The 17,537-nt window shown below is 31.8% G+C and overlaps 1 protein-coding gene and 1 long non-coding RNA gene across 2 annotated transcripts; one reads left to right on the forward strand and one right to left on the reverse strand.

Moving 5' to 3' along the window:
- The first annotated feature begins 342 nt into the window (after positions 1-342).
- Positions 343-1,475, forward strand: LOC115952201. The gene is made up of 3 exons (XR_004083294.1): positions 343-382; positions 591-660; positions 1,435-1,475. It is a non-coding gene; the product is annotated as an uncharacterized LOC115952201 (long non-coding RNA).
- A 7,370-nt stretch (positions 1,476-8,845) lies between these two features.
- On the reverse strand, positions 8,846-12,496 carry LOC115953603 (cationic peroxidase 1-like). Its single transcript, XM_031071339.1, has 4 exons — positions 12,232-12,496; positions 10,789-10,977; positions 10,335-10,506; positions 8,846-9,614 (listed from the first exon to the last, which is right to left on the reverse strand). Exons 1-4 carry the CDS (start codon positions 12,460-12,462, stop codon positions 9,229-9,231), a joined length of 978 nt encoding a protein of 325 aa, XP_030927199.1. The 5' UTR covers positions 12,463-12,496; the 3' UTR covers positions 8,846-9,228.
- Positions 12,497-17,537: the final 5,041 nt, after the last annotated feature.

Below are 17,537 nucleotides of genomic sequence, written 5' to 3' on the forward strand. Positions count from 1 at the left end.
CCTAGGTGAGGTGAGGTACTTTGAATCAAGATGATACCGAATAAACGACTAACCATCATGATTGGAAATATTACTTTGTGAATTTAGGTCAATGTCATTTTAAGGTGTGGTCTCACTTATAAAAAGGATGAGTGCATAATTACCACCAAAAAAGAAACTACCCTATAATAAGCACATTTATCAATGCTTTCACTTGCTAGATTAGATTGGGAATTGGACTGCTATGGTTGAGGATGTCTCATAGTGATATATATTTTGAATAAAATTGCATTGTTTATGATTTTCCATTCATGATAAATATTTATAGAGGTTAACCTGCTTCCTTTTTCTGTTTTTGAATCAGGCTTACACACACATGTTTTAATAAGTACATTGAGAAAAGGTACAAAACTTTGTGTTAATTTCTTCCCTGCAATTTGCATGAACTTTTCTAATTTGATTTTGAATTCACCTTTGAAGAATCCAGTTAATTTTTTTTACAAAGTTCTGTAATTTTTTCTCTATATTAATTAATTGCAGAAAGTCCTCATTTGACATCCTTGTGTAAAGAAAATGTATCAAATTGGTCATATTATCATTTATTATTTCAGGTACAAGGAGTCTGAACTAAATATGGGTGAAAATAGTTGCATCGATCGCTGCATATCAAAATATTGGCATGTAAGTTGACAATCATATTCACATATGGTTTACACAGTACTTCTCACAGTATAAACTTTTGATTAATGTACTTTTTTTTTTTAGGGGGTAGATTAAATTTCTCATTATTATATTACTCTCTTGTCTCTTGTTATAATTTGATTGATATAAAGTCATATCCATGTTATAATTTGCTTGATAAGTTTGTAAATATTTTCAAGCTACTCATAGATATCCTGTATAAGGAGCAATGCAGATGTTTTAAATGTGGATTGACTCTCATCTATTGTCGTATTCTTTTGAACTGGATTTTTTTACAAAAAAGACAATATTTCAGTTTCTTCTTACCTTCAACCCCTCCACACCAGAAATTTCATTTTTCCCCTTGGCCTTTCTTTGAATTTTGTTGTCTTGATGTTTGATTGGATTCTCTCAATCATGTTTCTGGCTTAAGTTTAATTTTATATCATCCATTACTTCCATGCTTCCTTCACATTATTTTATTTAGTTTATCAATACGTATGTTATACTAATAAGTCTGTGCACCATGCCATTAGCTTAGAAATATCTGTATAAGTCTTGCAGCCTTGGTGTTGCTTTAGAAAGGCCTAACCTTATAGTCATGTGATTTTCTGTGACATCAGTATTTGAATAGTGTGGGTTGCTTGCTAGTTCTATTTTGTTTTGTGGTAATTTAGTGTATGGAATTGGTATTTCGTCACCTATGAATTATGATTTGCGTGTGATTACCATCATGTAATGGAAATAAAAGCAAGCTGTTTTGTGTTTTGCCAGGTGACTAATCTAATCGGCCAGCTGCTAGGTTCAGGTCGGCACCTAAGCCCCAATGTGAAATTAAGGCTATTTTGAAATTTGCTCTACATTAGTTACGTGTTTACCTGGCTGGCTGCCAAAGGTTGATACTGGAATGATTTTTGTTTGTACCAGACTTTATGAGGTGGTTCCATTTTGTTTTTTTTTAAAAAGTATTAACGGCAATTTGAATTTATGCTGCTCCTAGATTTAAGTCATAAAATTGTTAGCTCTTCATAAATGAAATATTATTCTTGGAAAAATCATCAGTATTTGTGATGATTCTATAACAAGTTGAATTGTTTTTGCTGCTGCTTGTTTCTTGGAAATTTGCAAATGCATGAAAGGAATGGAGATGTTAATGCATGTTAGAGATATATTAGCCCATTAGTATAGGCTCAAGCCTAATTCTACTTTGTGTGCAAGTCAAGTCTCCTACTTGTACTAGAAGTCTATTAGTCTAGGGTTTAGTCTACTATATATACACATGTTATGATTCATTATAACACAGGATTTGTACTACACTCTAATATATTATTAATGTAACCCTTTAGGATTTCCTCCGTGGATGTAAGCCGTTAGGCTGAACCACGTAACCCTCGTATGTTACTATATTTTATACTTTATGCTTTCGTTTCCGCATCTATACTAGCATATTCAACATGGTGTATCAATGCTAATATTTAACATGGTATCAGAGTCACCTTCCTGTGGCCATGGTTTTTTGTCTTTGCGGTATATTTAAGAGCAATCTTTGTCTTCCTCGGTGTTTTCTTCGCTGCGTTCATCTTATTTGGCTTCCTACTGCTGCCGTCAAAACTCTCCGGTATAGTCAAGCCACCGTTAGAAGTTGCATCAACACTGCAAGACCATTGCCTTCCTCAAATTACCGTCATAGAGCCAAACTTCATTCAAGGGATCTTCTCAACTTTATCAAATCTCAAGATTTCATCAAATTTCCATCTTGAGTTTGAGAGGGGGTGTTAGAGATATATTAGCCCATTAGTATAGGCCCAAGCCTAATTCTACTTTGTGTGCAAGTCAAGTCTCCTACTTGTACTAGAAGTCTATTAGTTTAGGGTTTAGTCTACTATATATACACATGTTATGATTCATTATAACACAGGATTTGTACTACACTCTAATATATTATTAATGTAACCCTTTAGGGTTTCCTCCGTGGATGTAGGCCGTTAGGCTGAACCACGTAACCCTCGTGTGTTACTATATTTTATACTTTATGCTTTCGTTTCTGCATCTATACTAGCATATTCAACATGGTGTATCAATGCTAATATTTAACAATGCACATTAAGGGCCCACTTCCTTCCTCCGCAGAGCTTAAAAAAGTTCTATACGTACATCAGTGCCCTTCCACTTCTGCGCAACTGAAGTTTGTGGTCATTCTAGCTGATCTCATTATGAAAATCCAGACTGAAAATGAATGTGCAATTCCTACATGTGTGAACCTTGAAGCCTATAATTGAATGACTCAAATTGCAAGTTAGGGAATCAAATTGCAAGCCTGTATAAGACATGTCAGATACGAAAACATCAATTAAGCAATTGGGGCAACACAATTTAAGTGCACTACCTCCTACCCCAAAAAGAAGGAAACGAGAGCTTAAATCTAAGGCCAAAAATTATACGTGTAGCATGTTTCTTGTAGATATAGGACGATAATTAATGGGGCAAGAACAAGGTGATGCAGCCTAAGGCACCTATTAACAATTTCAAAGCTCGTTTGGATGTTTTTAAAATTAGTAAGAGTAAAGGGAGTAAATAGGTCTTCCTCTTATTTGGATGTTTTAAAAACTAGCCGCGAACCCACGCGTTGTGCGTGATAATTATTTTTATAGTGGTTTTATTTTAAAAAAAATTACAATTTAAACAAATCTAATAACGAGTAATATATTTCGTAATTATATTTTTATTTATTATAAGAACAATTATAAATGTAATATAGGAACAATCCAAAAAACCAAAAAAATGTAAACTAAAAAAAGTTAATAAAATTTAACAATGATTAATTGAACCAATATTAGGATAAAATTTTGTTTTTGATAATCTACTAAGGTTATTTTCTTTGTAAAAATTATAATTTCGGCTGCCCAAAACATATTATCAAATAAACAATTATTAGCAAAATCTAAGAATTAAATTTCTATACATGCATTGTTATAAAATAATAATAATAAAAATAAAATTGCAAAAGTTAAAATTTGTCACTTATCTGATTATTTTCGTTTGGCTAACATTTGCTTTTCTTTAAATAAATTGCATTATAGAGTACTTCTAATACAAATATTAAGAGTACTATGTCCACCACAAAGGATTAGAAAATAAACAAAAATTAGTAAAGTCTCATAGTTTAACATCTAAATTGAGCACTATAAAAAATCATGCTATGTAACAGAATAAATACCTAATAATCCAAATCATGCTATGTAATAGAATAATATTATATTTTTATATGTTATATTTAATTCTTTAGAGCACAATAGGATAAAATTTAACAATCAAAGAGAATAAACAAAAAACAACAACAACAGTTTAAAAAACAAAACTAAATCGTATTAACCCAAGATAGAGTTTTAAAGAATATAAAAAATTATTAACCTAAAGTAGAGATGCAAGAAAAATAAAAATAAAAATCCACCAATAAATTTAGAGAGAGAGAGAGAGAGAGAGAGAGGGAGAGAGAGAGGGGACCTTTTTTTTGTGAGGGAAAACTATGCATAGAATAGAAAAGACAGTGACAAATTTATAGTAAGAGGATATGAATAAGAAGAGACAAAATAAAGGAAGATGAAGAAAAAGAGGAAGAATGATATTAATGTAGAGGGTAGTGGGGAGATGAAAAAGTAAGGGAGGGAGAAAGATTGAAGAAGTAGTGGGGAGATGAAATGGTAAGGGAGAGAGAAAGGTTGGAGAAGTGTAAATATTAAAAAAATAAATGTTAAAAAAAATTCTAAGAAAATTGGAATAAAAAAAATAAAAAAATAAAAAACCCTAAATCTTGAAAGGCTTCAACGTTTTATTTTATTTTATTTTTTTTCAATTTTTTTTCTTTCTTTAAGCTATAAAGGCTCACACAAAACCCTAAAATTGAATTGAAAATGATTTGGGTTGGGCTTAATAGTGGAACTAAATAAATAAGAGGTGAGCTGGATTAATTATACAGATTTATTATAGGGTAATAGTGGAAGTAAATAAATAAGTAGTGAGTTGGATTTATTATAGGGTGATAGTGGAAGTAAATAAATAAGTAGTGTGCTGCATTTATAGGGTTGAAAATTATAAAAACCATTCTAAAATTGTAGGACAAATTATATTTTAAAAAAGAAAAGAAAATGACGTGGCAATTGATGTGGCGCAACGTGAGAGCAGCAGCATTAAACGCTACGCTTCAGCTTTTATTAATATATAGATTAGAATGGAAAGGAGAGGAAACGATTTAAATAAACAAATTTACTCTTATTTAAAAATGGACTTGCAACATTGGTCTATGATTAATTTGTTAGATTAAATAATTATGACTATAGCATACAATATTTTTTTTTATAATTTTTTTTTTCTGATGTGAATTAAATAATCAACATTGGATTAAATATTTTTTCTTCCTTTTTATTACACTAAAAAAAACCATCCTTAATTGATAATACAAAATATAAATCTAAAAAAAAAAAAAAAGGTATAGCAAAGTGAAAGGTTTTCTCTCTCAAAGATGGAGATGAAGTCAGACACGTGTGGAAACGGAGAGATCATGCTGTTTGGGGTGAGAGTTGTGGTGGACTTTTTGAGGAAAAGCGTGAGTATGAACAATCTCTCTCAGTATGAACAGCCCCACCATCAGCCTCAAGCTCATCAAGATGGAGAGGCTTCCAATAATAGTAGCAATAAGATTCAATCCAAAGATGATGTTGCTGCTGGTTACGCCTTCGCCGATGACACCGTCCCTAGCTCACGTGTCACCCGTGAATGTGAACATAAACGAGGTTCGATTTTGATAGATCACCGATCATTATATTTTGGGAAGGCAATCAAATTTCCATCTTCGACCTTTGCCACATCTCCAAGGACCTCAGGAAATCCCATTGTTACAAATACATTCTCAAGGTTCACTTTTTTCTCTCTCTCTCTAAAATGATTTTCTTTAAGCTGTTTGGTTTAGGAGAAAGTAATGATGGAAAATTTAAAAGTAATTGTGAAATTAAAAAGAAGTTAAAGGTTTTCTTGTATGATCTATTAGAATTCTGGTGATTTAGAAAAGAACCACCAAATTTGACAAAAGAATTGACACATATGATATTGGAATTGTACAATGTGAGGATGGAACGGTCAAATGTGAGAAAAAAAAATGTGAGAAAAGAACTGTCACATGTGATGTTGGAATTGTACACTGTGAGGATAGAACCGTCAAATGTAAGAAAAAAGTAAGGGAACCACCAAATGTGAGAAAAAACTGTCACATGTGATGTTGGAACTGCACAATGTGAGGATAGAACCGTCAAATGTGAGAAAAAAGTAAGGAAACCACCAAATGTGAGAAAAAAACTGTCACATGTGATGTTAGAACTGCAAAATGTGGAGATGGAACCATCAAGTGTGAGAAAACAGTAAAGGAACCACCCAAATGTGAGAAAAGAACTGTCACATGTGATGTTGGAACTGCACAATGTGAGGATGGAACCATTAAGTGTGAGAAAAAAGTAAGGAAACCACCAAATGTGAGAAAAGAACTGTGACATGTGATGTTGGAACTACACAATGTGAAGATAGAACCGTCAAATGTGAAAATAAAGTAACCTGGTGTAACAGGTTACCTACTAGTAGGTACCGTACCCCTCCCCCCCTTTTTTGAGGGGGTACCGTAGAATTACTCTACAAAATTTATACAAACTTATAAGCTAAATATTTTGTAGACTAATATAGAGTTAGGCTTGGGTTCAATGCACTAGATCCATTGAAATAATGACATAAAATACTATCATAACAGGTCCAATGTACAATGGAACTGGACAAGCTTTGCCCACTTATATATACTTAGTTAACTTCTTTATCTTCCTTTTCTTTTCTTTTTTCTTTTTTTTTCTTTTTCTTTTTTAAAGAAGAAAAAAAAAAGAAAATCTAGTATTCATTTAACCCATTATGAATGAATTAATTTGGATGACTAGCTAGTATTAAGGTTGTCCATAGGTTGGTTCGGGTTTGTGCCCAACCCACAACCGACCTGATTAGATTGGCTAGGGAACTTCCAAACCTGCAGCTGACCAGTATCAGTTTGGCCAATTTGGGTTTTTGTTGGGTGGTGGTCGGTTTTGGGTGAAACCGAAAAGCAACAAGATGCCAACATCTCTTTAGATCTGGCAAGATCTTGCCAAATTTGTCTAAGATCCAGTGAGATTTGGCAAAGATCTCGTCGGATCTGGGAGAGATTTTTGCCAATTTGTGCGGAGAACTTGTCAAGTTTGATAATTTTCTACCGGATTTGGTGTATTTTTGCTGGATCTAACTGTGTTAGTCGTCAAAATCTATTGTATCTAGTTGGAAAAGTCATCGAAAAGTTTGAGAAATTGTTGGAATTGATGTATTTTGGTCGGGTCAGGTTTCACAAGTTTTGGATTAGGAGACTTGCAACCGACCTACTGGTGTTGAGTTTTTGAAGTTCCGAACCTGTGTTTGACCGCTGAAGCAATCAAATCGGATGACAACGGGTTGGATGGAGTTGGTTTTGGCAGATTGGTCAAGTGGGTTGGACACCCCTAACTAGTATATTCTACTGCAAAGGATCGAAAGTTTTTTTTTTTTAGAAGTCAAACGATCGAAAGTGGATCTAATAAACATTAAAAACGATATGAATGGTATCTTGGGCTTATCTAATATCTCCTAGTCATGTTTCTAGCTTATCTGTTTGTAATATCTCCAACTCCTAGTCACGGTTGTTCTTTTCGATAATATTAATTTATTTGACAAAAACACAAACACATACGCGCTAACACAAACACAACTAATGTAAAATAAACAGATTGAAGGATAGTGTTATTTAATTAGTCCACTACCATTGCGTATGTAACCTTTATGCCTTTTCTTTTTTCGTTTTTCCCTCTTCTTTCTTTCTTTTTTTTATTTTTTTTTATTTTTTTTTTAACTAAAAGTAATTATACGTTTACATTATACTAGTAATATAAATTTTACATAGTAGCTAGACACACAAATGTCTATACATTATAAAAAAAATTACGTTGTTAGTACAATGTAAAATAAGAATGTAAAATAAGAATTTTCCTTTTAACTTTTACTCTTATTCGTATATAGTTAATAGTTAATATGTCTCTTATTTAAGGAATATCTGGTATTTTACACTGACTAATGTGAAAAGGACATACATGCATGGCAGTGCATAAGACGGAGAAATTCTACAGTCACCAAGTGATCGACCCTACACGTTTACTTTATAGGGTGGTAGATTTTGTTTGCTTGCATGCAATCTAGAACACATCCAAAGTTTGATGCGCCTAATAGAAAGCAACGTTTTTCTACGTTATTCTAATGATTCAAATATGAGTGCGCAGTACTGTGCATTTGTCAAATCAAGATTAATTAGTGTAATAATTGTTCCATGCACATAGAAAAGAACAAGACGTATGTGTTCAGCTAAAAAGAGATTTTGAAGTTAATTTATAACTTGTTTTGACACGATGTGTTTAACCTATATAATCAAAATGACATTTTTATAATATGTAAAATCAAATTTTAAATAAATAATTGAATAATTGATGAAGCATATTTCCCTAACATCTTTTACCAAAAACAAATATCCATTCATGTTCATTAATCTTGATGTTTAGAGATGAGCTTGAGTTTGTAATATTTTTTATTTTACGTTGTATGCAAAGGCAGATCCATATGTTGATGAAGGGGAGCCATGTCCTCCACATCCATTTTTTTTTTTTTTTTTTTCAAAAGTTATATTTGGCCTCTTATTTAATTGGGCCAAAGAAAAATCTAAAAGCTGGATAGTCAGTTGTTTCATATCTGTGTTCCCTTTCCCTCTAGATTGTGCAAATAGATTTTCTTATCAAAGGCGTCAACCACCTCAAATGTGTTAACATGTTGTCCACAAACTAAAAATACCACTAGATCCTTAACGCATGCGAGAGATTGCAACCTTGATTTGCCTCTATATTGGGGCAAACTCATGTGAAAGGGTGGGATCATGTTTAGTGTCTCTCATGGTGGTGAATTGGCTGATTATATTTTATCCCTAATGAGAAGGTTTTATAAGGAGTACTCGCTACTTTTTTTATTAAAAGAAAACTATATGAATTCACAATGATATAAATAGATCAACTAACATCTCTTGATTTTTTCAATAAAGATGTTTAGAGTTCAAATTTCCTAATCCCAACTATTGGATTAGAAAAAAAAAAAAAAAAAAAAAAAAAGATATGAAAATATACCATCTGTCAGCACAAATTGATACTCGTCACTTGTTCACGTGGTGATCAATATAAAATTACAATTCAACACAAGTCGCACAACAACATTTCAATCTAGTTTAATTACTCCGGTTGAGCCAATGTCCGAGAATACACAGTTCATGATGGACAATTCTTGTCATACATATACCAATATTTCTTTGAACTTGTACTCAAAATTGACACTAGAAAACTAATTCAAACGAGCATTAATGCCCTTATTTTTTCAACCACAAAAAAGTGAAAGAGCAATTAAAATGGACACAAAAACAGCATATTCTAGTGCCTTAATTACTCAGTTGGCTTTCCTGCAATTTTTCCTTATTTGGCCGCTTGTGCCCGTGAGTGGACTGAGTCTTCCCATCTTCACCATTGCATTGGCAAAGTCTGTTATGAGGTTTCCCACATTGTTGCTATAAGTGGTAACTATGGAATCAGTGGAACCTCCGCTAAAGAGTTGCTGATCCGAGTGTAAGAGACCCTTTTTGTTTATCAAATTCATGTAGTAAGCATTGTCAAAGTTTGTTGGAGTAGTTACATCTAGAGGGGCAAGATTGTTGTCACCGCCAGTGCTTGGACAAACTGATTTCAATGAAGTTGCATATGAGGAATCTATGTTGGTTTCATTGTAAATCCTGGTTCGGAAGTTTCTGCAACTTGCTTGGCCGACAGAGTGAATTCCTAGAAAAAGTATAAGAATAATGTGGGTGTCATTTCATACGAGGCATTTTTTGTAAGGTATCATATAATTTGAAATAGCATCTACTATACAAAAATTACTGTTTACCATCAATTTCAAACATTAATTTTTTTTTTTTTTTTTTTTCTCTTGTTTGTAGGATTTAAACTTAAGTTCCTCAATTGACGAGAAGATAAAAATCATATGTTATATACTCAAATTTATTCTCTATCAATCACACTTTGTCATATAGGAGTGGAACTACATTAATAGTAGGGGCCCCAAATATGTTGATTTTTTTTTTTTTAATAATAGGTAAAATATCAGACCCCAAGGCTTTTTTTATTAGAGCTCCCCCAACTAGGTATAGGTAGGATTTGTATGACAAACACAACTAGTGCTAGATTAATATTATAACGTAAATCTTCTTGTCAAATATGTGGTACCCCTAATCTAATATAAAAAAATCTAATACACAAGTCAAGACAAACAAATTTATCTTTTATCTTTGACAATTGAAGAAGCAAATCTTGAATTGATATTGGAAAATTCACTAGTGCAATGATTAGTGACTTATGATTGTTTAGTCTTGACCCCAAACAAAAAGTTTTGGTTCCGTCCTTTGAAGTAAAACACTCGAAACTTTACTAATTGAGTTAAGCTAGAATTCATTGTAGGAGACTTTAAACACTACAATTAGAGTTACTAAGATTTGAACCCACCTGATAAAGCTACCATTTCTTTGGCAGTGAAACCTTTTTTTGAGAAGGCGCTAATAAGGCCACTAAGATCTAATGTTGGAAGCGGGATGTTGCCAGTAACAGCAGCAGAACTTGCTGTGGCAGAGTCTCTTCTTCCCAAATCAACAGTCCAAGACCAATTAGGTGCACTCAGCTGAATTAAAACCAATAATGTGATTAAAATGACATCAAAAGAACAAGGTTTTAATAATAAACTAACTCTGGTCTATAGCCACAACTTATTTTTAACTTATTTAGTTTATTTGATTTGATTTATATACCGTATTTTAAAACTTTACTTTTTCTATGTAACATTATACTTTCTCTGGTTTATTTTTTAAATCAAATAAACTCAAGAAAATAAGCTACTCACTAGATCACCTAATATTACGGGTTAAAAATAATAAGTGATGTAAAAGTTTGAGTTCTTTCTTACAGCAACAGCTGAATCTCTTGCAGCAACGGCTAAGATATCTGCACAAGATACAACACCGGGGCACAAATTCTCCAATTGAGATTTGATAGTGTCGATTACTTCATATCCCCTTAGTGAAGGATTTGGACCAACATTTTTCTCTCCTGGTTCAGTTGCTGTTTTGTCCAAGAGTACAGATGCATCACATCCCTGTTACAAAATGTTATATAAACATGTTATTTTTTCCACAAAATGAGAGGTTCATATTCCATTAACACAATATATAGTTTAGTTTCTTATATATTCAATTAGAATCATTCTCCCATTTCCATGAAATTTAATATTTTATAATTTACGTTTCTTATAACATTTGAATGACTTTATTATATGGTTCATGAAACTATATTATATATGGGCCTTTAATATATAAAAAATAAGCAAAATAAATTAAATTGATATGGCTCAACAAAGAGGAAAAAGACTTGTAAATAATATTAATATACTACAAATATTTCAAAAATCTGTATAAAACAAATAAGAAAAATAAATCAAATATAATAATATTATAAAAGCCCAGACAAGCAAAAATAAACAGACTTTTTTTTTTTTTTTGGGTAGAATAAGGATAAGTTTCGATGTGAATAGACAAAAGGGAGGTTCTAGAAAACCTACCCATCAGTATTCACGAGAGTTCAGGAATAAATAGAGTTAATGGATTTGGATTCCCAAATTATAAAAAAAGACATCCAATGGGCCAATTATGTGCCAACCCATTAAGGTACTTGAGACAAATAATAATAATAATAATAATAATAATAATAATAATAATAGTGAAATTGTAGCAAAGGGCCCAAATGTCTCTCATACTTAAAAAAGAAGAAAAGCATTTTTAGATGACTGAAATAGATTCATTTCAAATGAAGAGTATTATTTTCCTCAAAAATAGTATTAATCAGACAGATTTGTTTATAGTAAGAAAGTATAAAATTGATTCAAAATATTGTTTTGCAAGCTATGCTAATCCACTTTAATCATCAATCTATGTACGTTGGATTTACTTTGTTCTTGAACCTATAACAGCAAAAACATGTAATTAAATTCATACTGCCAAATAGCAGATTTGAATGTTAAAATACTGTTTAATCTAAATATTACTATGACACATCTTCTACATGCATTAAAATATAAATAAATTCAACAATATAACTTTTTTATTTTTACAATTTTTATCACAACAATTGATGTAATTTATTATGATTGGTATATAATAAAATTGATGTCTATAATGATCTAACTAAAAGTAATGTTGCTTTAATCATAACATGTTACACTACCTTTTAAAATACAAACCCAAAACATATGCGCAAAACAAACAAACATTGGTACTTGTAGATAAGATAATGGACAAGGGGCAAAAAACACACACACACACACACAAAAAAAAAAGAGTTAAAGGTGACTTGCATTAACAAAGCAGTCATGAAAGTGCAGGCGAATCAAGGATGCTCCCATTCGTGCCTCACTTGATATTGCAGAGTCTATAGCAGATTTAATGGTGGAAAGGGCATTAGGGCATGATTTTGCATAGAAAGTTGAGGATAACTGAGCAGAAACCATACCCACAAGAAGTGAAAATAGCAGGCAGGACTTAATCATGGTAGTGAGAACAATTGGGACAGAGAATAAGGGAGCCATGACAATGATATAAAGAAGCAGAAAAAGGAGAAGGCTTTCTAGCTTGTTGTGAGGTTAATGCACTAGACTTCTCGTGTATTTATAGTTTTATACAAGAGCAGATCTCCCTGCATGACATTTTTCGTGTGCACCGAGTCAAACCTTTGGAATGAAAAATACTATTTGTTTTATAAAAAAAAAATGCAATAAATATGTGTATAATTTATACTATAAACATTTTTATTGCATTTTTTAATTAAGTGGAGCCAAGAGAATACAACCCTCTCCATTTCATTTGAAATGGATAATATCCTTTCACATTTAAGATTTTTTTATTTCTTGAATCTAATAATGTATAAAGCATTATTTTATATAAAATTTTAAATAATCTAATATTCGATGTACATTTAGATTTATAACATATAATTCAGAATATGAATTAGATTCATTTCAAAATGGAATTCAATTAGGATAGTAGACTCAGATCTTCTTGTTTATTTAAGCTCATGTGTGTGTGTAAAGCTATCGTTATTTAATTACTGGACAATAATTGAATGGTCATTTTCATTAGAGTTTTTCCCGGAAGATTCAAAATATCCAATAGTAATTTAGTCAAAACTTTAAACCAACGAAGAGTGATTTTTTTATACAAAAGTTGTGTTCCAATAGGGGAAAAAGTCAACAAAAAAAGAAAAACTTCAAATTTGATACCCATAATAAAAAAAATAAAAATAAAAAACAAAAAAAACTACATGTTTATGAAAGTATAATTACTCTCCAAAAACAATTAAAACTAATAAATGAGCTTTGTTGGATATGGCTGTCAATACTACAAAATACAATCTAATTACATCCAAATATATATTCCTTAGTTTTCTATTACCAACTCAATTATTTCACAAACTTAAATTTTAAATACTATATGATGATGCCGAAAAATCAACAGTAAGTTACACGGTCCTCACGGGCTCAAAACAACACCTGCACAATACAAAAGAAAAGACTTTGCAGAGAGCACCGGTGTGGTGCCGGCCAAATACCCTCCGAAAGTTAAGTTAGAATTTCTCACAACTCTAGAGTGTCATAGCGGGTAAATTATGTGTACCTTAGTTAATGAGGGTATTGAGGCTTTTATAGTAGTAGAGGGTTGACATCTTTTCCTTGCTGTAAAAGTCTTTTCCTTATAGGAATCCTTGCAAAGCATATATTGCGGAATTCTTTCCTTGTAGGAGTCATTTTGATCAGCACTAAATGTGAAGCGCAAGGTATTTCCTTATATATACAAATGTGGAGATCAAGCTAAGCTTTGTCAGGGTCGTCAGCTCTACTTGATCCCTTCAGCTTTCTCACCGTCAGCCACCCATACCCTTTTCCTAAGATCATCCCGTCAACTCTGAGGCACGCTACGTGATTTTCTTAATGTTGTCGCCTCCAATGGATCCCGACGGGTTTAATTGGGGTGTTACTTTATACATTTTCAAGGACAAATACTATTACTACAATTTTTTCCCTTATCACTATATATTACGTAGAATTTATACTCAGTTAGCTTATTTATCTTCCTTTAAAAATAATAATAATAAAAAAACAGAAAGTCTAGGATTCATTGAACCCATTATAAATGAATAACTTTGTGAGACTAGCATATATTCCGCTGTTGCAAAGAATCAAAAAGTGATCCAAACAGATACTGAAAACGGAATGAAAAATACCGTGGGCTTATCTGTGATCTAGTCATGTTTCGTCTTTTGTTAATAAAAGTGTTACGCCTTAATTTTTTTTTTTCCCCAAAAACAGACACATTCACACAAAATTAATGTAAAATAAATTAATTGAAGGATATAGTGTAATTTAATTAGTCCACCGCCAAAAATTATCCCAAAAAATTAATTAAAAAAAATAGCCCACCACTTTTTCTTTCTTTTTTTTGTAATTTAATAACTGGCTGAATTATATGACTCTTTTTAGAAATAGACTAATTCACACCACTCTTATAACTTTTACACATTTTCTTATTATTTTTGTCCTTCTCTTAAAAGAAAATAAATTTTTAAAAAAATTTGGCTCTTATCCATTTTTAGTTAATACGTCTCGTGAGGAATATATATATATATATATATATATAGTGTTTTTTTTAACACGTGGACTAATGTGAAACGAAGAACGGCCGGAGTGAGATTTTCCACGGCCACCAGTACGGCGGTACCCCACACGTTTTGCTTTTATAGTGGTAGACTTGTTTGCTAGCATTCCATGTGGAGACCACATTCAAAGTTTTCTGTGCAATATAATTATTCCGTGCACATGGAAAGGAGTTAGACGCGTTCAACTCAAAATAGATTATATATGGAGTTTGTCTATAAATGAATCAACTTGTTTTAACACTCTTCCCAAAAAACAAAAATAAACAAAAACAAAAACAAATCAAAATCTTGTTTTAACAAGACAAGTTTTACACATATAATCAAATAATAACCAAACCTTATCATGAAGCCTATTGCCCTATCATGTTTTACCAAAAACAAAATAGCCATGCAGTTCATTAATATCTTGATGTTTAGAGATGAGCTTGTGTATGTAATATTATTTATCTTACTTTGTATGCGTAGGCAGACCCATATTTCAAAAAACATATAATTATGTAATTAAAGTTTAGAGTTTGAGTCTTAAAAGTTATATTTGAACTCTTAAGAATTTAATTAGGCCATAGGGGCATCTCAAAATTAGCCGAAAGGCGTGTTCCAGGAGAAGAAGATGCTAGCAATAGTGCACTACTTGAGAATGTGGAGGCAATTTGTGGTCAGGACGGATAATGTGACATTGAGTGAAGGAGTAAGTCAAAAAAAAAAAGAGCCTAGTTGCACTTGCAAAACACACACATATGACCGAATCCAAATAGCAAAATAATGCATCACCTTCAAATCAAAATAGACCTCTGGTATGCTACCCAATCATTTACACTAAAATAAATAAAGAAATGAATTTTTTGTAGTCAACGTTTTCTAAGTTCAAGTGGTGATTCCATATGAAGGTGTCAACAATCTTCAGTGTTGCCATGCCGTCCACAACACTTGCCATGCCGTCCACAAACTACTAATTTCTCCAAGCCCTTAATCATGCTGTCCATAGACTATTAATTCCTCTAGGTCCTTAATGCACCAAGGGCAGCGGATTAAAAAAAAGGTTTCTCTCAAACTAGGGAGGGAAATCCTTCAAACTTCTTCTATATATTTTTATTGAGTGTGAATTTTGAAAAGCTAATCATTGGATTTCATGTTCTTATTATATTCTTCATGCTTGCACAAATTTCTAAAAAATCAAAGACAATTACAATGATATTAATCAAATGTTTAAATTTCAAGTTTTTATAGTATAAAATTATACATAAAAAAATAAGTCTATTGATCAAATAGTATATAATATCCAATTTAAAAGAAATTTGACAAACATGTTAAGAGCATAAAAAACATGCAATCTAACGGTTAGATTTTCATAATCAACATCCAATAAAAAGATATATGATGAGTTTGAAGAGTTTCTTTGCAATCTAGTTTAGATAGAAACATTATTCTAAAAAATGCTTGAATTTTAGGATTGAAAAATGTATATATAATTTCATTTACAATTTTCCCCCAATTGATTCACTAATTTCAATTATAAGAATAATTTTTAAAAAATGTAAGTGGATTTTAACTGTAAGATTGGGTATTGATATAGCTAAGAGAACATGGAACAATTTTTTTTTTTTTTTGGTAGTATAACATAATATTGAGTATTGATAGATTCTTGCTATAACTATGTCTATTGTTTTTTTCTGTTTGTTTTTTGTTTTTGTTGTTTTTTTTAGATTACTCCGGAAGTTTCAAGGAATGACACTCACTCTCCTAATGTTTCAAAAAAAGACACTTTCTCTTGAAGTTCTAATAAATGCAATAGAAAAGTATACACTCTTTCACACGGTTACTTCCCTAATAGAATATTTCATTAAAAAAAAAAAAGGATATCTACTCATTTATACAAACTTAAGAGGAAGAGTTTGATTTGTCCACACAAACCTCGAGGGGGGGGGGGGGGGGTGTTGGGTTTGGGAGGGAGTGTTGTTTTGTTCTTTTCATATCTTTTTGCTAGAAAATGCTGAACCTAAGGAGAGTATATCTCGTCAGTAATTGTCCAGCAAAAACTCTTTTTTAGACTATTTCCCCGTCTTTTCCCAAGAATCAGTTCGACATTCAACTTCATGAGTTCATTTCTTTAGATTCTTCCACCACGAAGAAGAATATTCTTCAACTTCATGGCAACAAGTTTACTATGTGATGATCTGATACATCTTGGATTGAAATCAAATGCAATAACCCAATAGCTAGGGCTATTGCACCATGCGATTCCTTTTTAATAGTTATGATCAAAAGTTAGAAAGGTTACTTTTAATATCAGCCATTAGATTAAAGAGGTTTAAAAAATGAAAATAAAAGTTAAATGTTAGAAGAGGGGACAAAATGGCCTTATGCCCTTTTCACCCAAATTATATAGCCTTATGCCCCTCTTCCCAAACTAATTAAGGAAATGCTCTTTTTTTGTAACTCGATTTTCTCAAAATCAAGTTTAAAAAATAAATAAATAAAAAAATCCTTGAGCCCTATAGTGACGTTTTAAGAACCTATAGTGACGTTTTGTAATTTGATATCCATGAAATCGAGTTATATGCAATAAAATTGCCTATAACTCAATTTCATGGATATCAAGTTACAAAACGCCACTATAGGTTTTTAAAAACGTTATTATAGGGCTTAACTCGATTTTGAGAAAGTCAAGTTTCAAAAGAGGGGCATTTTCCTAATTAGTTTGAGAATGGGGGCATAAGACTATATGATTTGGGTGAAAAGGGCATAAGGCAATTTTGTCCGTTAGAAGAGGTTAAAGATGAAAATGTTGAAACTTTTTGTGAGTGATTTTTGGAGTATTGCATGATGCAATAGCCCTAGCTTTTACACCGGATCCAAATTTGATACATCCTCATTAGCAAGGATTTGCTCCATTGAGTATGGCCTATTAAAAATCTATTGGTTGTATTATTCCTTCAAACTAGGGAATATCAA

The sequence above is a fragment of the Quercus lobata genome, chromosome 7 (genome assembly GCF_001633185.2).
Source record: "Quercus lobata isolate SW786 chromosome 7, ValleyOak3.0 Primary Assembly, whole genome shotgun sequence".
Classification (NCBI taxonomy): domain Eukaryota; kingdom Viridiplantae; phylum Streptophyta; class Magnoliopsida; order Fagales; family Fagaceae; genus Quercus; species Quercus lobata.

Bases quoted from the DNA above. Each gene is read 5' to 3' on its own strand.
- LOC115953603 (XM_031071339.1), bottom strand. From the start codon at position 12,462: ATGGCTCCCTTATTCTCTGTCCCAATTGTTCTCACTACCATGATTAAG. The intron at 10,978-12,231 runs GCAAGTCACCTT...ATTTTGTAACAG, and splicing joins TTCATGACTGCTTTGTTAAT to GGATGTGATGCATCTGTACT. The intron at 9,615-10,334 runs GTGGGTTCAAAT...TACTTTTTCTAG, and splicing joins AGAAATGGTAGCTTTATCAG to GAATTCACTCTGTCGGCCAA.